The sequence below is a fragment of the Oncorhynchus gorbuscha genome, linkage group LG10 (assembly GCF_021184085.1).
Source record: "Oncorhynchus gorbuscha isolate QuinsamMale2020 ecotype Even-year linkage group LG10, OgorEven_v1.0, whole genome shotgun sequence".
Classification (NCBI taxonomy): Eukaryota; Metazoa; Chordata; class Actinopteri; order Salmoniformes; family Salmonidae; genus Oncorhynchus; species Oncorhynchus gorbuscha.
Window position 1 is genome coordinate 49,255,862 of NC_060182.1, and position 23,530 is coordinate 49,279,391.

Sequence of the window (23,530 nt, forward strand, 5' to 3'; positions counted from 1 at the left end):
ATTAGTGGTGATAAGTTAAGCCAATCAGAAATACTATCAGTCCCAAATGGGCACATTTCTATGCCTACATTTGCGCACAGGCCATGTAGCCTATAGGCCTACTTCTATGCGTGCCTGTGTAACAGTGTGATTAAATTCCTGCATAAAATGGGTGTTATGCCACCTCCTGGTGGATTAGTGTGTTTACAATGTCTAACACAGTGATAAAAGTATGGAATTCTGTGTAATCCACTGCAGATTTATGGATGAGTTGAAAATTGAATGGTCCCGGGATAGACATGTATAAAGTTGACATTACATCATAAAATCCACATTTTACATAATACATTAGCAATTTATGGTATTCGTAACTAATGTTGTTGGTTTGTCATAAAATAAGCCACCCTTTAAATGTTATTTGCCACGTGGGTTTTATGCTAGCTAAAGTTCCCTCTGAAGTTGGTAGCTATCTCGAGAATGCATCTTTAGGAGTGCTGTTTATATCCCGTCTCACCACTCATCCATACTGTGTGTGGGCCATGATTGCAGGTATTTTGACAAATGTGTAAAGTATATGTGTAAATGTATGAGCACCAGCTAGCAGTGTATTAGCCTGGTTTTGTTAGCTTAGGAAAATGTGGTACTTTCTAGGTGTATTATATTTCTTCGCCACAAGAGAGTGACATTGAGTCATTTTTCAATTAAATTTGATATCTTTTGAATACTAAAATGGATGATAGTTTATTCTGTTGTGAATGAGATTACATGGAAACAACATATATTTTTATTATAAGTAAATTAGGAATGATTAGATATTATTAATTCCACTATACGATGACAGTGTTCTTTTGTCTTTTGCCAATTGCTGTGGGAGTGCTGTTTATATCCCATCGACTACTAATCATTCATCCATACTGTGTGTCCCATGATTGCAGCTTTAAAAATAAAATAACTATCCATCCATTACTCCTTCCTGTGTTGACTCACGGACTTGAGGGACGGGACCAAGAAGTGTTTATACAGGATGTACCGCCCCCACCTACTGCCAACCAGTCATGTCAAGCTATTCACACCCTTCCGCATTGTTACAACATTTGGGAGGTGCATGGTGATGCGGTACAGTTGCGTCCATACCCTCCATATGGAGCCTCCAACCACATTTTAGATTCAAGCATAAATGGACTTTTAGTCTAGGCATCCAGAATGGATTAGTTCACTGAGATGGACACACACACATACAGAACCAACCAAAAGTTTGGACACACCTACTCATTCCAGGGTTTTTCTTTATTTCTACATTGTAGAATAATATTGAAGACTATGAATTAACACATGGAATCATATAGTAACTAAAAGTGTTTAACAAATCCAAATATATTTTGGATTCTTCAAAGTAGCCACCCTATGCCTTGATGACAGCTTTGCACACTCTTGGCATTCTCTCAACCAGCTTCATGAGGAATGCTTTTCCAACAGTCTTGAAGGAGTTCCCACATATGCTGAACACTTGTCTGCTTTTCCTTCACTCTGCGTTCCAACTAACCCCAAACCAGGTTGAGGTCAGTGTGATTGTGGAGGCCAGGTCATCTGATGCAGCACTCCATCACTCTCCTTCTTGGTTAGATAGCTCTTACAAATGATATTCCTAAGCGCAAACCAGATGGGATGGTGTATCGCTGTAGAATGCAAAGTGTTCCTTGAATTCTAAATAAATCACTGACAGTGTCACCAGCAAAGCACCATCACAACACCTCCTCCATGCTTCACGGTGGGAACCACATATGCAGAGATTATCCGTTCACCTACTCTGCGTCTCACAAAGACACAGCGGTTGGAACCAAAAATCTCACTTCTGTAGCTCAGTTGGTAGAGCATGGCGCTTGTAACGCCAGGGTAGTGGGTTCAATCCCCGGGACCACCCATACGTAGAATGTATGCACACATGACTGTAAGTCGCTTTGGATAAAAGTGTCTGCTAAATGGCATATAGTGTGTGGGGCTTTGGTGACAAAACGGATGGCACTGTGATAGACTGCATCCAGTTTGTTGAGTAGATTGTTGGAGGCTATTTTATAGATGACATCACCGAAGTCGAGGATCGTAAGGATGGTCAGTTTTACGAGGGTATGTTTGGCAACTTGAGTGAAGGATGCTTTGTTGCGAAATAGGAAGCCGATTCTAGATTTCATTTTGGACTGGAGATGCTTAATGTGAGTTTGGAAGGAGAGTTTACAGTCTAACCAGACACCTAGGTATTTAGTTGTCCACGCATCCAGAGTAGAGATGCTGGACGGGTTAGCAGGTGCGGGCAGGGATCGGTGGAATAGCATGCATTTAGTTTTCCCTGCATTTAAGAGCAGTTGGAGGCCACGGAAAGAGAGTTGTATGGCATTGAAGCTTGTCTGGAGGTTAGTTAACACAGTGTCCAAAGAGGGGCCAGAAGTATACAGAATGGTGTCGTCTGCGTAGAGGTCTACCAGAGAATCACCAGCAGCAAGAGCAACATCATTGATGTATACAGAGAAGAGTGTCGGCCATAGAATTGAACCCTGTGGCACCCTCATAGACTGACAGAGGTCCGGACAACAGGCCCTCCAATTTGACACACTGAACTCTATCAGAGAAGTACTTGGTAAACCAGGCGAGGCAATCATTTGAGAAACCAAGGCTGTTGAGTCTGCCAATAAGAATGGGGTGATTGACAGAGTCGAAAGCCTTGGCCAGGTCGATGAATATGGCTGCACAGTAATGTCTCTTATCGATGGTGGTTATGATGTCGTTTAAGATCTTGAGCGTGGCTGAGGTGCACCCATGACCAGCTTTGAAACCAGATTGCATAGTGGAGAAGGTACGGTGGGATTCGAAATGGTCTGTAATCTGTTTGTTAACTTGGCTTTCGAAGACCTTAGAAAGACAGGGTAGGATAGATATAAGTCGGTAGCAGTTTGGGTCTAGAGTGTCACCCCCTTTAAAGAGGGGGATGACCGCGGCAGCTTTCCAATCTTTGGGAATCTCAGACTATACGAAAGAGGTTGAACAGGCTAGAAGTAGATGTTGCAACAATTTCGGCAGATAATTTTAGAAAGAGAGGATCCAGATTGTCTAGCCCGGCTGATTTGTAGGGGTCCAGACTTTGCAGCTCTTTCAGAATATCAGCTATCTGGATTTGGGTAAGGAGAAATGGTGGGGGCTTTGGCGGGTTGCTGTGGAGGGTGCCGGGCAGTTGACCGGGGTAGGGGTAGCCAGGTGGAAAGCATGGCCAGCCGTAGAGAAATGCTTATTGAAATTCTCAATTATTGTGGATTTATCGGTGGTGACAGTGTTTCCTAGCCTCAGAGCAGTGGGCAGCTGGGAGGAGGTGCTCTTATTCTCCATGGACTTTACAGTGTCCCAGAACCTTTTTGAGTTAGTACTTAAGGATACAAATTTCTGTTTGAAAAATCTAGCCTTAGTTTTCCTAACTGCCTGTGTGTATTTGTTCCTAACTTCCCTGAAAGGTTGCATATCACAGGGGCTATTCGATGCTAATGCAGAATGGCACAGGATGTTTTTGTGCTGGTCAAGGGCAGACAGGTCTGGAGTGAACCAAGGATTATATATATTCCTAGTTCTACATTTTTTGAATGGGGCGTGCTTATTTAAGATGGTGAGGAAGGCACTTTTAAAGAATAGCTAGGCATCATCTACTGACGGGATGAGGTCAATGTCATTCCAGGATACCCCGGCCAGGTCAATTAGAAAGGCCTGCTCGCAGAAGTGTTTTAGGGATCGTTTGACAGTGATGAGGGGTGGTCGTTTGGTCGCAGACCCATTACGGATGCAGGCAATGTGGCAGTGATCGCTGAGATCTTGATTGAAAACAGCAGAGGTGTATTTGGAGGGTGAGTTAGTTAGGATGACTATGAGGGTGCCCGTGTTTACGGATTTGGAGTTGTACCTGGTAGGTTCATTGATAATTTGTGTGAGATTGAGGGCATCAAGCTTTGATTGTAGGATGGCCGGGGTGTTAAGCATGTCCCAGTTTAGGTCACCTAGTAGCACGAGTTCAGAAGATAGATGGGGGGCAATCAATTCACATATGGTATCGAGGGCACAGCTGGGGGCAGAGGGAGGTCTGTAGTAGCAAGCGGCAACAGTGAGAGACTTGTTTCTGGAAAGGTGGATTTTTAGTAGAAGCTTGAATTTTTTGGTTACAGACTTGGATAGTAATACAGAACTCTGCAGGCTATCATTGCAGGAGATTGCAACACTGCCCCGAATATGCTGGGAGTTAACCAACCAGGTTCAATGTAAGCTAGCTAACATTAGCCTCTAACTAGCAAAGCAAACAGCTCTAGGATACGAATAATAACGTCATACACGTAACGTTAGCTAATGAGCCAGCCAGCTAACGTTAGCTAGTTAAACAACACTGAACAAATGCCAAATCATGTTCTTACTACCCTGCGTGAATCTGCTGGGAGCTAACCAACCAGGTTCAACGTTAACTGGCTAACAATTAAGCTCTAACTAGCAAAGCAAGCGGTTCTGGGATACAAATAATACATGTAACGTTGGCTAGGGAGCCAGCCAGTAACATAGCTAGCTAGCGAACCATACAATTCGAGCTTGAAATGAAGCAACTTTGTCAAAATTAGAAATGTGTAATATCTCTTACCCATATACATCATGCATGATGGACGCCTCACCCTGTCAGGAATGCCATGCCACGGTTGCCCTTTGTTTGAAGATGTAATCCGGAGACAGGTGTTTTCTCCATCTCTTTAGCCATCATACTCTAATTCCACTGATTTCAAAAAACTCGATCCTCCAGAAAGTGGAGAGCAACACTTATGCAGCTCCATTACACAACACATTTTTAAAGCTGCGTTCGACAGGATTACCAACAGAGTGACCAACTCAAATAGACAGAAGTTCTCTATATGGCAGACCAATCTGAACTCCTCTCTCGGCATGTCCAGCCAGCTGTTCCTAGGCCATCATTGAAAATAAGAATTTGTTCTTAACTGACTTGCCTAGTTAAATAAAGGTAAAATAAAATCTCAGCCAATCATGGCTAGTGGAAAGGTTGCCTCTTTCTCTGTGGCTAAACCAACTAGGCTTGTAATTTAACCATTTTATTTGTATTTACAGATGGTATACATGTTTGTGATTATGAAAGTGCACATGTTCCACAAGGAATTTCTGCCAAAAAAATGCATTTTGATCAAATTTAAATGGTTACGTTAAAATGTCTCTCCTGTGAAGTCGTGACTTGCGACACACGCCTAGTTTCCTGAAGCACACCTGTTAATTGAAATGCATTCCAGGTGACTTCCTCATGAAGCTGGTTGAGAGAATGCCAAATGTGTGCAAAGCTGTCATCATGACAAAGGATTGCTCAAATATAAAATGTATTTTGATTTGTTTAACACTTTTTTGGTTACTACATGATTCTATATATGTTATTTCATAGTTTTGACTATTTCATAGTCTTCACTATTATTATACATTGTAGAAAATAGTAAAAATAAAGGGAAACCCTGGAATGAGTAGGTGTGTCCAAACTTTTGATTGGTACTGTATATATTTTTGTTACTGCTCGACTAAAACAATCTCGGTCGACCAACAGCCTAACAATCAACCAGTCGACTAATTGTGGTCAGCCCTACCTCCCACTCACAAGGCAGGCAGTACGCTTGACCTAATCTTCACTACAGGCTGTTCACCTACTATTCTCACTGCAACCCCCCTCCAGGTCTCTGATCACTACTTTGTTTCCTTTTCTCTCCCCCAACCCTACCCACTCAGCCCCTACCCAGATGGTCATGTGCCGCCGTAATCTTTGTTTTCTCTCATCCAGTACTCTCTCCTATCCTATCCTCTCTCCCGTCTGCTAAATCCTTCTGTCTCCTGACTCGGGCTCTTCAACCGTACTCTCTTCACTTTCCGCATCCTTTGTTTCTCACGGTCCACTTTCGTCCGCGACCTTCCCCTCCTACTCCGTGGCTGATCGACTGCGTGCTAACAGTAGGTCTGTGTCATGCAGGTGATAGAGGACCCAAAAGCGACTTAACAGAAACAGAGTTTATTCAAGTCCAAACAGGGAATAACAGAAATCCTCTAGTCTGTAGAGGGGAATGACAAGAGAAGCGGCCACAGACTGCAGGTCATCGGGTAGGCGCAGGCCGTAGTAGACAGAGACACCTGCTCACACGCAGCATCTGATGAAGGCAAAAAACACGACAGGACAGGGCGAAACACAATCACAGCATGGTGAATACAAAACAAGGAACCGACGGGACAGGAACGGATCACAAAGGAATAAATAGGGACTCTAATCAGGGGGAAAGGATCGGGAACAGGTGTGGGAAGACTAAATGATGATTAGGGGAATAGGAACAGCTGGGAGCAGGAACGGAACGATAGAGAGAAGAGAGAGCGAGAGAGTGAGAGAGGGAGGGGGGAGAGAGAGGGATACTGACAGTGTCACCAGCAAAGAAGGAGGGAAAGAACCAAATAAGACCAGCAGAGGGAAACGAATAGCATGGGGAGCACAGGGACAAGACATGATAATAAATGACAAACATGACAGTACCCCCCACTCACCGAGCGCCTCCTGGCGCACTCGAGGAGGAATCCTGGCGGCAAAGGAGGAAATCATAGATCAAACGGTCCAGCACGTCCCGAGAAAGAACCCAACTCCTCTCCTCAGGACCGTAACGCAAAACGATAAAAAGGGAAACTAGGGTACTACTCTAAAAAAAATGAGAACTAGGGACAGACTGAGACACAGCAAGGGCAGGGACAAGAACAGGAGAGATGCGATGGCAGGGAACAGACTGAGACCCAGCAAGACCAGGAGCAGAAGCAGAAAAAAATTACCAGACTTCTTCTGCGCGCAGTCTGAACACGCAGCCACGAAACGGCGCGTGTCACGCTCCTGAGTCGGCCACCAAAAGCGCTGGCGAATAGACGCAAGAGTGCCTCGAACACCGGGTTTATGACCAGCTAACTTGGCAGAGTGAGCCCACTGAAGAACAGCCAGACGAGTGGAAACAGGAACGAAAAGGAGGTTACTAGGACAGCGCGCGGCACGCAGTGTGCGTGAGTGCTTGCATTAACCTGTCTTTCAATTCCCCAGACTGTCAACCCGACAACACGCCCATAAGGAAGAATCCCCTCGAGATCAGTAGAAGCCACAGAAGAACTAAACAGACGGGATAAGGCATCAGGCTTGGTGTTCTTGCTACCCGGACGGTAAGAAATCACAAACTCGAAACGAGTCCGAAAAACAACGCCCAACGAGCTTGACGGGCATTAAGTCGTTTGGCAGAACGGATGTACTCAAGGTTCTTATGGTCTGTCCAAACGACAAAAGGATGGGGTCGCCCCCTCCAACCACTGTCGCCATTCGCCTAGGGCTAAGCGGATGGCGAGCAGTTCACGGTTACCCACATCATAGTTGCGCTCAGATGGCGACAGGCGATGAGAAAAATAAGCGCAAGGATGAACCTTATCGTCAGACTGGAAGCGCTGGGATAGAATGGCTCCCACGCCTACCTCTGAAGCGTCAACCTCGACAATGAATTGTCTAGTGACGTCAGGAGTAACGAGGATAGGAGCGGACGTAAAACGTTCTTTTAGAAGATCAAAAGCTCCTGGGCGGAACCGGACCACTTAAAACACGTCTTGACAGAAGTAAGAGCTGTGAGAGGGGCAGCAACTTGACCGAAATTACGAATGAAACGCCGATAGAAATTAGCGAAACCTAAAAAGCGCTGCAACTCGACACGTGACCTTGGAACGGGCCAATCACTGACAGCTTGGACCTTAGCGGAATCCATCTGAATGCCTTCAGCGGAAATAACGGAACCGAGAAAAGTAACGGAGGAGACATGAAAAGAGCACTTCTCAGCCTTTACGTAGAGACAATTCTCTAAAAGGCGCTGTAGAACACGTCGAACGTGCTGAACATGAATCTCGAGTGACGGAGAAAAAATCTGGGACTTTACAGGTCCCAGGATATCGTCAAGATAGACAAAAACAAAAATGTTCAGCATGTCTCTCAGAACATCATTAACTAATGCCTGAAAAACAGCTGGCGCATTGGCGAGACCGAACGGCAGAACCCGGTACTCAAAATGCCCTAACGGAGTGTTAAACGCCGTTTTCCACTCATATCCCCTCTCTGATGCGCACGAGATGGTAAGCGTTACGAAGGTCCAACTTAGTAAAGCACCTGGCTCCCTGCAGAATCTCGAAGGCTGATGACATAATGGGGGAAGCGGATAACGATTCTTAACCGTTATGTCATTCAGCCTCTCACGCAGGGGCGCAGAGTACCGTCCTTCTTCTTAACAAAAAGAACCCCGCCCCGGCCGGAGAAGAAGAAGGCACTATGGTACCGGCGTCAAGAGACACAGACAAATAATCCTGAGAGCCTTACGTTCGGGAGCCGACAGAGAGTATAGTCTACCTCGAGGAGGAGTGGTCCCCGGAAGGAGATCAATACTACAATCATACGACCGGTGAGGAGGAAGGGAGTTGGCTCGGGACCGACTGAAGACCGTGCGCAGATCATGATATTCCTCCGGCACTCCTGTCAAATCGCCAGGTTCCTCCTGAGAAGTAGGGACAGAAGAAAGCGGGAGGGATGGCAGACATTAAACACTTCACATGACAAGAAACGTTCCAGGATAGGATAGAATTACTAGACCAATTAATAGAAGGATTATGACATACTAGCCAGGGATGACCCAAAACAACAGGTGTAAACGGTGAACGGAAAATCAAAAAAGAAATAGTCTCACTGTGGTTACCAGATACTGTGAGGGTTAAAGGTAGTGTCTCAAATTTGATACTGGGAAGATGACTACCATCTAAGGCAAACATGGGCGTAGGCTTGTCTAACGGTCTGAAAGGAATGTTATGTTTCCGAACCCATGCTTCGTCCATGAAACAACCCTCAGCCCCAGAGTCAATCAAGGCACTGCATGTAGCACCCGAACCGGTCCAGCGTAGATGGACCGACATAGTAGTACAAGATCTAGATGAAGAGACCTGAGTAGTAGCGCTCACCAGTAGCCCTCCGCTTACTGATGGGCTCTGGCCTCTTACTGGACATGAATTAACAAAATGTCCAGCAACTCCTCTAATAGAGGCACAGGCGGTTGGTGATCCTCCGTTCCCTCTCCTTAGTCGAGATGCGAATCCCTCCCAGCTGCATGGGCTCAGTCTCAAAGCCAGAGGAGGGAGATGGTTGTGATGCGGAGCAGGGAAACACCGTTGATGCGAGCTCTCTTCCACGAGCCCGGTGACGAAGATCTACCCGTCGTTCTATGCGGATGGCGAGAGCAATCAAAGAGTCCACATCTGAAGGAACCTCCCGGGAGAGAATCTCATCCTTAACCACTGCGTGAGTCCCTCCAGAAAACGAGCGAGCAGCGCCGGCTCGTTCCACTCACTAGAGGCAGCAAGAGTGCGAAACTCAATAGAATAATCCGTTATGGACCGTTCACCTTGGCATAATGAAGCCAGGGCCCTAGAAGCCTCCCTACCAAAAACTGAACGGTTTGTTCCGAATCATCTCCTCTTTAAAGTTCTGGAACTTGTTAGAGCAATCAGCCCTTGCCTCCCAGATAGCTGTGCCCCATTCTCGAGCCCGGCCAGTAAGGAGTGAAATGACGTAAGCAACCCGAGCTCTCTCTCTAGAGTATGTGTTGGGTTGGAGAGAGAACACAATCTCACACTGCGTGAAAGGAGCGGCACTCAGTGGGCTGCCCGGAGTAGCAAGGTGGGTTATTAACCCTAGGTTCTGGAGACTCGGCAGGCCAGGAAGTAACAGGTGGCACGAGACGTAGACTCTGGAACTGTCCAGAGAGGTCGGAAACCTGAGCGGCCAGGTTCTCCACGGCATGGCGAGCAGCAGACAATTCCTGCTCGTGTCTGCCGAGCATGGCTCCTTGGATCTTGACACAGTGTAACGAGCGTCTGAAGTCGCTGGGTCAATTCCTTGGTCGGTTCCTTCTGTCATGCAGGTGATAGAGGACCCAAAAGCGACTTAACAGAAACAGAGTTTATTCAAGTCCAAACAGGGAATAACAGAAATCCTCTAGTCTGTAGAGGGGAATGACAAGAGAAGCGGCCACAGACTGCAGGTCGCTTCAGGTAGGCGCAGGCCGTAGTAGACAGAGACACCTGCTCACACGCAGCATCTGATGAAGGCAAAAAACACGACAGGACAGGGCGAAACACAATCACAGCATGGTGAATACAAAACAAGGAACCGACGGGACAGGAACGGATCACAAAGGAATAAATAGGGACTCTAATCAGGGGAAAGGATCGGGAACAGGTGTGGGAAGACTAAATGATGATTAGGGGAATAGGAACAGCTGGGAGCAGGAACGGAACGATAGAGAGAAGAGAGAGCGAGAGAGTGAGAGAGGGAGGGGGAGAGAGAGGGATAGAAGGAGGGAAAGAACCAAATAAGACCAGCAGAGGGAAACGAATAGCATGGGGAGCACAGGGACAAGACATGATAATAAATGACAAACATGACAGTCTGCGGGCAGCTGAGCTGAAATAGAGGAAAACGTAACTTCAGGAGGGCCTATTATCCTTCCACTCCCTCTCCACCTTCTCTTCATCTGTATCTGCTGCTAAAGGCACTTTCTACCACTCTAACCTCCATCCCTGGGAAACCATTCTCCACTTTCCCATACCTCATTAACCATCCACCACCTCCCTCTCTGTTGACGACTTTGTTAACCACTTTGGAAAAAAGGTTGACGACCTCATTCACTCTGCCTACTGAGCCCACTGATCCAACTCAAACAGAACTACCCTACACCTTGACCTCTTTCTCCCCTCTCTCTCCAGATGAAATCCTGTGACTAGTGATGTTCAGCAGCCCAACAACCTGCCCACTTGACCCCATCCTCCCTTCTCCAGACCATCTCTGGAGACCTCACTTCCCTCATCAACTCATCCTTGACCACTGGCTGCGTCCCCTCTGACTTCAAGATGGCCAGTCGCTCCCCTTGTCAAGAAACTAACACTCTGACATTAAACCACAGACCCATGTCCCTTTCTTTTGTTTCCAAAACACTTTGGCATGTTGTCTCTGACCAACTCTCTCATTATCTCTCTAAGAACGATCTTCTTGACCCTAACCAGTCAGGCTTCAGGGTGGCTCACTCAACTCAGACCGCTCTCTTCTGTGTCACAGATGCTCTGCCAAAGCTGACTCTCTCTCCTCTGTTCTCATCCTCCGACGTCTTTCCGCTGCATTCGACACCGTGAACAATTAGATCCTCCTCTCCACCCTCTCACGCTCTGCACAATCTAGGACTGCACACTACCTGGAAGGTTGCTCCTAACAGGTGGTGTGGAGAGGATCTGTGTCTTCATCATGTGCTCTCACTACTGGTGTCCACTAGGGCTTGGTTCTAGGCCCTTTTCTCTTCACACCAAGTCACTCTGCTCTGTCATATCCTCACATGGTCTCTCGTATCATTACTATTTGGATGACACTCAACTATTCTTCTCCCCCCCCCCTTCTGACACACAAGGTGGCAACATGCAACTCTGCGTGCCTGGCAGACATCTCAGCTTGGATATCGGCCCATCACCTTTGCTAAACCTCGACCAAACAGCTGCTCTCCCTCCCGGGGAAGGCATGTCTGCTCCAAGACCTCTTCATCACGGTTGACAACTCCACAGTGGTCCCCTCCCAGAGTGCAAAGAAACTTGTCGTGACCCTGGACAACACCCTAAACGCTATCCAGGGCGGTACAGCCAACGGGTTTCTCCACGCATCGCGCCGACAGAAACAAACATCTATCTGGTAAGAAGAGTGGAGGGGGCGTATGCCTCATGACTAACGGGACATGGTGTGATGAAGGAAACATACAGGAACTCAAATCCTTCTGTTCACCTGATTTAGAATTCCTCACAATCAAATGTAGACCGCATTATCTTCCAAGAGAATTCTCTTCGATTATAATCACAGCCGTATATATCCCCCCCCAAGCAGACACATCGATGGCTCTGAACGAACTTTATTTAACTCTTTGCAAACTGGAAAACATTTATCCGGAGGCTGCATTCATTGTAGCTGGGGATTTTAACAAAGCCAATCTGAAAACAAGACTCCCTAAATTTTATCAGCATATCGATTGCGCAACCAGGGGTGGTAAAACCTTGGATCATTGTTACTCTAACTTCCGCGATGCATATAAGGCCCTGCCCCGCCCCCCTTTCGGAAAAGCTGACCACGACTCCATTTTGCTGATCCCTGCCTACAGGCAGAAATTAAAACAAGAGGCTCCCACGCTGAGGTCTGTCCAACGCTGGTCAGACCAAGCTGACTCTACACTCCAAGACTGCTTCCAGCACGTGGACTGGGACATGTTTCGTATTGCGTCAGATGGGAATATTGACGAATACGCTGATTCGGTGTGCGAGTTCATTAGAACGTGCGTCGAAGATGTCGTTCCCATAGCAACGATAAAAACATTCCCTAACCAGAAACCGTGGATTGATGGCAGCATTCGCGTGAAACTGAAAGCGCGAACCACTGCTTTTAATCAGGGCAAGGTGTCTGGCAACATGACTGAATACAAACAGTGCAGCTATTCCCTCCGTAAGGCTATCAAACAAGCTAAGCGTCAGTACAGAGACAAAGTGGAATCTCAATTCAATGGCTCAGACACAAGAGGCATGTGGCAGGGTCTACAGTCAATCACGGACTACAAGATGAAATCCAGCCCAGTCACGGACCAGGATGTCTTGCTCCCAGGCAGACTAAATAACTTTTTTGCCCGCTTTGAGGACAATACAGTGCCACTGACACGGCCTGCAACGGAAACATGCGGTCTCTCCTTCACTGCAGCCGAGGTGAGTAAGACATTTAAACGTGTTAACCCTCGCAAGGCTGCAGGCCCAGACGGCATCCCCAGCCGCGCCCTCCGAGCATGCGCAGACCAGCTGGCCGGTGTGTTTACGGACATATTCAATCAATCCCTATACCAGTCTGCTGTTCCCACATGCTTCAAGTGGGCCACCATTGTTCCTGTTCCCAAGAAAGCTAAGGTAACTGAGCTAAACGACTACCGCCCCGTAGCACTCACTTCCGTCATCATGAAGTGCTTTGAGAGACTAGTCAAGGACCATATCACCTCCACCCTACCTGACACCCTAGACCCACTCCAATTTGCTTACCGCCCAAATAGGTCCACAGACGATGCAATCTCAACCACACTGCACACTGCCCTAACCCACCTGGACAAGAGGAATACCTATGTGAGAATGCTGTTCATCGACTACAGCTCGGCATTCAACACCATAGTACCCTCCAAGCTCGTCATCAAGCTCGAGACCCTGGGTCTCGACCCCGCCCTGTGCAACTGGGTACTGGACTTCCTGACGGGCCGCCCCCAGGTGGTGAGGGTAGGCAACAACATCTCCTCCCCGCTGATCCTCAACACGGGGGCCCCACAAGGGTGCGTTCTGAGCCCTCTCCTGTACTCCCTGTTCACCCACGACTGCGTGGCCACGCACGCCTCCAACTCAATCATCAAGTTTGCGGACGACACAACAGTGGTAGGCTTGATTACCAACAACGACGAGACGGCCTACAGGGAGGAAGTGAGGGCCCTTGGAGTGTGGTGTCAGGAAAATAACCTCACACTCAACGTCAACAAAACTAAGGAGATGATTGTGGACTTCAGGAAACAGCAGAGGGAACACCCCCCTATCCACATCGATGGAACAGTAGTGCAGAGGGTAGCTAGTTTTAAGTTCCTCGGCATACACATCACAGACAAACTGAATTGGTCCACTCACACTGACAGCGTCGTGAAGAAGGCGCAGCAGCGCCTATTCAACCTCAGGAGGCTGAAGAAATTCGGCTTGTCACCAAAAGCACTCACAAACTTCTACAGATGCACAATCGAGAGCATCCTGGCGGGCTGTATCACCGCCTGGTACGGCAACTGCTCCGCCCTCAACCGTAAGGCTCTCCAGAGGGTAGTGAGGACTGCACAACGCATCACCGGGGCAAACTACCTGCCCTCCAGGACACCTACACCACCCGTTGTTACAGGAAGGCCATAAAGATCATCAAGGACATCAACCACCCGAACCACTGCCTGTTCACCCCGCTATCATCCAGAAGGCGAGGTCAGTACAGGTGCATCAAAGCTGGGACCGAGAGACTGAAAAACAGCTTCTATCTCAAGGCCATCAGACTGTTAAATAGCCACCACTAACATTGAGTGGCTGCTGCCAACACACTGTCATTGACACTGACCCAACTCCAGCCATTTTAATAATGGGAATTGATGGGAAATGATGTAAATATATCACTAGCCACTTTAAACAATGCTACCTTATATAATGTTACTTACCCTACATTATTCATCTCATATGCATATGTATATACTGTACTCTACAACATCGACTGCATCCTTATGTAACACATGTATCACTAGCCACTTTAACTATGCCACTTTGTTTACTTTGTCTACACACTCATCTCATATGTATATACTGTACTCGATACCATCTACTGTATGCTGCTCTGTACCATCACTCATTCATATATCCTTATGTACATGTTCCTTATCCCCTTACACTGTGTATAAGACAGTAGTTTTGGAATTGTTAGTTAGATTACTTGTTGGTTATCACTGCATTGTCGGAACTAGAAGCACAAGCATTTCGCTACACTCGCATTAACATCTGCTAACCATGTGTATGTGACAAATAAAATTTGTTTTGATTTGATTTGATTTGTTCTCTCAAAACATCAAAGCAGTGACTTGCTCCTGCAGGTTCATGCTCTACAACATCCCTAGAGTACGACTTTTCAATGCTAGCATGACTAGGTTTTCTCAATTTAACTCACCCATTGCATCGTTTGGCCATGTTTTTCACTTTTGGGTCCGTTCCATCAGTCCTAATGTACCAACCCGTTTGGTAAAGAATTATGAAAATCCGATAAGAATCTTGTATGGCAGAAGATGAGTACAAAAATTGATGAAGTAAATCTAAGTATCTGGCAAGTTTTTCCTTATGTCAGTGGCGTATATGTGTTAACTTGTTTGTCATATATGACATGCATGATTTCATTTCCTACATAGATATGGTATGACATATGAGACAAAATACATGAGTCATCTATAAATATTACAGAAAAGGTATACGTTCTGACAATATAACCTATACAAAATAAATGCTTTCCTTTCTAAGTTTCACATTCACATATAAGGGCGCAGTGGTCTAAGGCAGTGCTAGATGTGCCGCTAGAGATCCTGGTTCCTGGACGCGACCAGGAGACCCATGGGGCGGCACACAATTGGCCCAGCGATGTCCGGGTTAGGGGAGGGTTTGGCCGACAGGGACATCCTTGTCCCATCGCGCTCTAGCGACTCCTGTGGCGGACTGGGCGCAATGCATGCCGACACTATACACTATTGCCAGGTGTACGGTGTTTCCTTCGACACATTGGTGCGGCTGGATTCCGGGTTAAGTGGGCATTGTGTCAAGACGCAGTGCAGCTTGTCTGGGTTGTGTTTCAGGGGCCGCACGGCTCTCAACCTTTGCCTCTCCCGAGTCCGTACAGGAGTTGCAGCGATGGGACAAGACTGCTTTCCCTCTTCTTCACCTCCTGCTTTCTCCTTTCTTCTTGCTCATTCTGCTTTTCTCCTCCCTCTCCCTCCTTTTCCCCTTTCTCCTCCTGCTGCTCCACCCTCTCCCGTGTTCTCCCTCCTTTTCCCCTTCTTCCTCCTGCTGCTCCGCCCTCTCCCCTGTCCTCCCTCCTTTTCCCCTTCTTCCTCCTGCTGCTCCGCCCTCTCCCCTGTTCTCCCTCCTTTCCCCATTCCTCCTGCTCCGCCCTCTCCCCTGTTCTCCCTCCTTTTCCCCTTCTTCCTCTTGCTGCTCCGCCCTCTCCCCTGTTCTCCCTCCTTTCCCTCCTTTCCCCCTTCCTGCTGCCCCGCCCTCTCCCCTGTTCTCCCTCCTTTCCCCCTTCCTCCTCCTGCTGCTCCGCCCTCTCCGCTGTTCTCCCTCCTTTCCCCCTTCCTCCTCCTGCTGCTCCGCCCTCTCCCCTGTTCTCCCTCCTTTCCCCCTTCCTGCTGCCCCGCCCTCTCCCCTGTTCTCCCTCCTTCCCCCTTCCTCCTCCTGCTGCTCCGCCCTCTCCCCTGTTCTCCCTCCTTTCCCCCTTCCTCCTCCTGCTGCTCCGCCCTCTCCCCTGTTCTCCCTCCTTTCCCCCTTCCTCCTCCTGCTGCTCCGCCCCTCTCCCCTGTTCTCCCTCCTTTCCCCCTTCCTGCTGCTCCGCCCTCTCCCCTGTTCTCCCTCCTTTCCCCCTTCCTCCTCCTGCTGCTCCGCCCTCTCCCCTGTTCTCCCTCCTTTCACCCTTCCTCCTCCTGCTGCTCCGCCCTCTCCCCTGTTCTCCCTCCTTTCCCCCTTCCTCCTCCTGCTGCTCCGCCCTCTCCCCTGTTCTCCCTCCTTTCCCCCTTCCTGCTGCTCCGCCCTCTCCCCTGTTCTCCCTCCTTTCCCCCTTCCTCCTCCTGCTGCTCCGCCCTCTCCCCTGTTTCCCTCCTTTCCCCCTTCCTGCTGCCCCGCCCTCTCCCCTGTTCTCCCTCCTTTCCCCCTTCCTCCTCCTGCTGCTCCGCCCTCTCCCCTGTTCTCCCTCCTTTTCCCCTTCCTCCTCCTGCTGCTCCGCCCTCTCCCCTGTTCTCCCTCCTTTTCCCCTTCCTCCTCCTGCTGCTCCGCCCTCTCCCCTGTTCTCCCTCCTTTCCCCCTTCCTCCTCCTGCTGCTCCGCCCTCTCCCCTTTTCTAACCCCTTTTCCCCTTCCTCCTCCTGCTGCTCCGCCCTCTCCCCTTTTCTACCCCCTTTTCCACTTCCTCCTCCTGCTGCTCCGCCCTCTCCCCTGTTCTCCCTCCTTTTCCCCTTCCTCCTCCTGCTGCTCCGCCCTCTCCCCTGTTCTCCCTCCTTTCCCCTTCCTCCTCCTGCTGCTCCGCCCTCTCCCCTGTTCTCCCTCCTTTCCCCCTTCCTCCTGCTCCACCCTCTCCCCTGTTCTCCCTCCTTTTCCCCTTCCTCCTCCTGCTGCTCCGCCCTGTCCCCTGTTCTCCCTCCTTCGGCATTCCAGCTCCTGCTCGTCCTCACGGCAGACTTTGCTTATTTTTTTCAATAAGGGTGACATTTTGTGCGTCAATGTCAGACAGTGCAGGTGCTTTGAAATGTGTATGTCCCATGTATATGAGACCTTGTAAGCTAAGCTTTCTATGTCTTGTATTTTTTTATACGAAACATTTCGGGTCTGTCTAAATGTTACCCACCCATACAAGTCAGATATTACAAGAATATTTTATGAAACTGCTGCCACATATATTAATTACAAGTTCCAGGTAGAACATATAGAATCATCTAACAGAATTCTTATCTTTTCCATATGGGAATCCCCGCCCACCTGGTGTGCTGGGGGAGCTAAATCTGGTATGCTGGGTGAGCTAAATCTGATGTGCTGGGGAGCTAAATCTGGTGTGCTGGGGGAGCTAAATCTGGTGTGCTGGTTGAGCTAAATCTGGTGTGCTGGGGGAGCTAAATCTGGTGTGCTGGGGGAGCTAAATCTGGTGTGCTGGGTGAGATACATCTGGTGTGCTGGGTGAGCTAAATCTGGTGTGCTGGGGGAGCTAAATCTGGTGTGCTGGGGGAGCTAAATCTGGTGTGCTGGGGGAGCTAAATCTGGTGTGCTGGGTGAGCTAAATCTGGTGTGCTGGGTGAGCTACATCTGGTGTGCTGGGTGAGCTACATCTGGTGTGCTGGGGGAGCTAAATCTTGTGTGCTGGGGGAGCTAAATCTGGTGTGCTGGGGGAGCTAAATCTGGTGTGCTGGGGGAGCTAAATCTGGTGTGCTGGGTGAGCTAAATCTGGTGTGCTGGGTGAGCTACATCTGGTGTGCTGGGTGAGCTACATCTGGTGTGCTGGGTGAGCTACATCTGGTGTGCTGGGGGAGCTAAATCTGGTGTGCTGGGGGAGCTAAATCTAGTGTGCTGGGGGAGCTAAATCTGGTGTGCTGGGTGAGCTAAATCTGGTGTGCTGGGGGAGCTAAACAGAGAATACACATTGGCAGAAACACTGTGACTGACCCAAAAATAAAGAAAGCCTTGCTATTCAGAAAGTTCGCCGTAGGCAGACCTGGCTCTCGAGCGGACCAGCTATGTGCTCACTGCGCACAAAAGGAGGTGGAAACTGAACTGCACTTCTTAACCTCCTGCCAAATGTATGACCATATTAGAGACACATATTTCCCTCAGATTACACAGATCCACAAAGAATTTGAAAACAAATCCAATTTTCATAAACTCCCATATCTATTGGGTGAAATACCACAGTGTGCAATCACAGGAGCAAGGTGTGACCTGTTGCCACAAGAAAAGGGCAACCAGTGAAGAACAAACACCATTGTAAATACATATTTACTTAATTTTTACTTTTTTACTTGAACTATTTGCACAGCGTTACAACACTGTATATAGACATAAAAACATTTGAAATGTCTTTATTCTTTTGGATCTGTGTGTAATATTTACTGTTCATTTTACATGCCAATAAAGCCCCTTGAATGAATTGAATGAGTAGGTCTGAGGCTCTAGGAGAATCTCAATTGAATACTCCTCACGTCCTCTCTCATCGCCTCCTTCTCAAAGCCATTGGAGGAGAAGGTCACAGGGGTGGGACCTCTGGCTTTGTCATCCAATGGGTTTTGAGAAGGAATCTTAAGAGAGCTTACACGAGAAATTCTCCCTCTGAGTGGATTTTATCAATTGGGTTTTTGTGTCACCTCTAATCTAAATGTCCATATTTTATCATGGCAAGAAACGGCACCATGTTCAAAGGACCATTTAACAATCCATATTTCAATTTCTTACCAAGTTCAGTGCACACGTATATATACAATAAGACACAGTATTGGTCTTTGCCTATCAGTTCATAGTATATTAGCTCAAGAGTACTGCCTTGCAACATGAAGACTTCAAGGAATTTCCATGCATTCCCTAAACAGCAACCGTTCTTGTTACTCGTCCAGGTATGAATGGATGCCTTCCGACTGCGGCAGCGCACGCTATTTATATGATGCAATTAGCATACAACCATGTAAATCTACAATGGCTGCTGTGCTGTTGTATAGGTAGCATTAAACTGGCTTTGTCTCACTTCCTATCAAATTACATCACATATTTTTACTCCCATTCTAGAGTTCCCAGGGGAACCATAAGAAATGCAATGTGTAGAGAGCTAAGCTTACACGGATACTGTTGGCTAGGGCCAGTGAAACGCTGTGGGGTGAGAGGGATGCGAGGGATAATGGATCTGTAGCCAGGTGAAAATGAGAAATCCAAGATGGCTCCCATCCTCTAATTAGGACCTGAAAGAGACGGGTTTCAGGCAGTGTGTGTGCACTGTCCACAACCTGTCTGCAATGAGCTGGGTTTCAGTCACTTAAAACTGGCTCTCCAAATCTCATTTGATTCGTCACATGCGCCGAGTACAACAGTTGTAGACCTTACTGTGTAATGCTTACTTACTAGCCCTTAACTAACAATGCAGTTCAAGAAATGGAGTTAAGAAAAGATTTACAAAATAAACTGAAGTCAAAAATAAAAAGCAACACAATAATGAAGCTATATTCAGGGGGTTCAGGTTAGTTGAAAGTAGGGGTAAAGTGACTGCATAGATCATAAACAGCAAGTAGCAGCAGTGTAAAAACAAAGGGGGGGGGGTGTCAATGTAAATAGTCTGGGTGGCCATTTGTTTAATTGTTCAGCAGTCTTATTGCTTGGGGGGTAGAATCTGTTAAGGAGCCTTTTGTACCTGGACTTGGCTCTCCGGTATCGCTTGCCGTGCGGTAGCCGAGAGAACAGTCTATGACTTGGGTGATTGGAGTCTTTGACAATTTTTTGGCCTTCCTCTGACCCCGCCTGGTATATAGATCCTGGATGGCAGGAAGCTTGGCCCCAGTGATGTACTGGGCCATACGCATTACCCTCTGTAGCGCCTTACGGTCGAATGCAGAGTAGTTGCCATACCAGGCGGTGATGCAACCGGTCAGGATGCTCTCAATGGTGCAGCTGTAGAACTTTTTGAGGATCTGGGGACCCATGCCAAATCTTTTCAATCTCCCAATGGGGAAAAGGTTTTGTCGTGCCCTCTTCACGACTGTCTTGGTGTGCTTGAACCATGATAGTTTGTTGGTGATGTGGATGCCAAAGATCTTGAAACTCTCGACCCGCTCCACTACAGGCCCGCCTTTTCCCGTAGTCCACGATCAGCTCCTTTGTCTTGTTTACATTAAGGGAGAGATTGTTGTCCTGGCACCAGACGGTCAGGTCTCTGACCTCTCCCCTATAGGCGGTCTTATCGTTGTTGGTGATCAGGCCTACCACTGTTGTGTCATCAGCAAACTAAATGATGGTGTTGGAGTTGTGCTTGGCTACGCATTCGAAGGCTGAACAGGGAGTACAGGAGGAGACTCACCCCTGAAGGAACCCTGTGTTGAGGATCAGCGTGGCAGATGTGTTGTTACCTACCCTCACCACCTGGGGGTGGCCCGTCAGGAAGTCCAGGATCCAGTTGCAGAGGTGTTTAGTCCCAGGGTCCTTAGCTTAGTGTGGGTACTATGGTGTTGAATGCGGAGCTGTAGTCAATGAACAGCATTCTCACATAGGTGTTATTTTTGTCCAGGTAGAAAAGGGCTGTGTGGAGTGCGATTGCATCATCTGTGGATCTGTTGGGGTGGTATTCAAATTGGAGTGGGTCTGGTGTTGATGTGAGCCATGACCAGCCTTTCGAAGCACTTCATGGCTACCGAGGGTGGTAGTCATTTAGGCAGGTTACCTTCACTTCTTGGGCCCAGAGTCAGCTGATAAGGTCTAGACCTGGGTTCAATTTTTATTAGAAATTGCTTTAGCTTGGCTGGAATGCCAGATGGGTGAGGTTTGCAGTTTTGTGACTACTCTATTTGATACCTTGCAAGCTCAACAAAGCAACAGATAATGTATTTGTTTTTTTTTTAAATGGTATTCGATGCCAGCTCTTCACAGTGTATGTTTCAGCCATACTATGTAAGCATTATAAAGGGTCCATAATCAGGTGCTTCACCTTTGTGAGCTACATCATTGGAGAAACTACAAAGGATGGGAAAAGTGTCAGTTCCTTGGAGGCTAATGGGAAGACTGTAGTAGTGGAGTTGGGCAGGGACAGTGTTTAAAGTGTGGGCCCCATTGTGACGGGCTCTTGTGCGTTTGGTCCTCTGCAGGTGGATGAGGAGGTGGCGCGCCTGGCGTCCATGCCAGGATGGCGAAGGGACATCATCAAGAAAAAGCTTGATGAAGAGAAGTGAGTGAGAGGCGGTGCTACCCATCCCATTAATCCAATCAGGAGCTTACACTGTTACTCCATTATCTCTTCAATGGTCTCTGATTTGCCCTCCCTTCTGTCAATTTCTCCGGTTGTTTGTCTGTTTGCCTTGGTTAATGTTTTTTTTTTATCTTCTCTTTTCCCCCCTCAAGTTGTGTTGGGTGGGTTGATAAAAAAAGTCATGTAGATCCTGAAATATTTACAGCATATAGCTAGCTACCTACTGTATAACCACCATACACATTATTTCCTGTAGTCGTTAAGTAACGTTTAGAATGCCATGTATTAATACTGTATTTCCTTAAATCCCTTTTTGTGCCTAACTTCTCCGGGTCGGACAGGGGGCAAAAAAGGTAAGAAAACATTCTATAAAATGTTCATTTATAATATGCCACAAACTATTATCATGATCTTGGTTTCCATCCAATTTGCAACAGATTTTAAATGCAAATATTCTAAAATCCACATAAAAACAATATGTGCATTTTCCCACAACCTACAAAAGGTTGTGTGTATTGCGGCAAAAAAACAAATTTGGCAGTTAAATTCCAACGTACCGAATAACAATGTGTTAAATAGAGAATGTGCACTGTATTTTTGGATCAAAATTCAAAATACATTTAATCTTGATGTTCTGATGCCGTTTGGGCAATTTATAGTATTGCTTTTTTGTGGAGTAATGCAGCTGTTTTTCTGTGTGACTTGTTTTATTTGTGCTTCCCAGACTGTGTTTATACATACATACATACATACATACATACATACATACATACATACATACATACATACATACATACATACATACATACATACATACATACATACATACATACACGCACGCACGCACGCACGCACGCACGCACGCACGCACGCACGCACGCACGCACACACACACACACACACACACACACACACACACACACACACAGTGGGGAGAACAAGTATTTGATACACAGCCGATTTTGCAGGTTTTCCTACTTACAAAGCATGTAGAGGTCTGTAATTTTTTATCATAGGTACACTTCAACTGTGAGAGACGGAATCTAAAACAAAAATCCAGAAAATCACATTGTATGATTTGTAAGTAATTAATTAGCATTTTATTGCATATGACATAAGTATTTGATACATCAGAAAAGCAGAACTTAATATTTGGTACAGAAACCTTTGTTTGTAATTACAGAGATCATACGTTTCCTGTAGTTCTTGACCAGGTTTGCACACACTGCAGCAGGGAATAAATAGGAAAACCTGCAAAATCGGCAGTGTATCAAATACTGTACTTGTTCTCCCCACTGTATATATATATACAGTGGGGCAAAAAAAAGTATTTAGTCAGCCACCAATTGTGCAAGTTCTCCCACTTAAAAATATGAGAGAGGCCTGTAATTTTCATCATAGGTACACTTCAACTATGACAGACAAAGTGAGAAAAAAAATCCAGTCAAAAGTTTGGACACACTCATTCAATGGTTTGTCTTTATTTTTACTATTTTCTACATCAAAACTATGAAACATATAGAATCATGAAGTGACCAAAAAAAGTATGAAACAAATCTAAATATATTTTAGATTCTTTAAAGTAGCCACCCTTTGCCTTGATAACAGCTTTGCTCACTCTTGGCATTCTCTCAACCAGCTTCATGAGGTAGTCACCTGGAATGCATTTCAATTAACAGGTGTGCCTTGTTAAGTTAATTTGTGGAATTTATTTCCTTCTTAATGCGTTTGAACCCATCAGTTGTGTTGTGACAAGGTTGGGGGGGGGGCATACAGAAGATGGCCTTATTTGGTAAAAGATCAAGTCCATATTATGGTAAGAACAGGTCAAATAAGAGAAATGACAGTCCATCATTAATTTAAGACATGAAGGTCAGTAAATATGGAACATTTCAAGAACTTAGAAAGTTTCTTCAATTGCAGTCACTTAAACCATCAAGTACTATGATGAACCTGGCTTTCATGAGGACCGCCACAGGAAAGGAAGACCCAGAATTACCTCTGCTGCAGAGGATAAGGTCACAGAGTTCGAGTAACAGACATGTCATTCCCACCGTGAAGCATGGAGGAGGTTGTGTGTTGGTGTGGGGATGCTTTGCTGGTGACACTGTCAGTGATTTATTTCAAAATCAAGCTACACTTAACC

The 23,530-nt window shown here is 46.9% G+C and overlaps 1 protein-coding gene across 1 annotated transcript in view; it reads left to right on the forward strand.

The window, feature by feature from the left end:
• The window catches only part of LOC124046202 (espin-like), a 129,451-nt gene that overhangs the window by 101,700 nt on the left and 4,221 nt on the right, over positions 1–23,530 (forward strand). The window contains exons 13-14 of the mRNA XM_046366317.1: positions 21,284–21,363; positions 21,726–21,737. Coding sequence (XP_046222273.1) covers positions 21,284–21,363; positions 21,726–21,737 — 92 coding nt within the window. The remainder of the gene's footprint in view (positions 1–21,283; positions 21,364–21,725; positions 21,738–23,530) is intronic.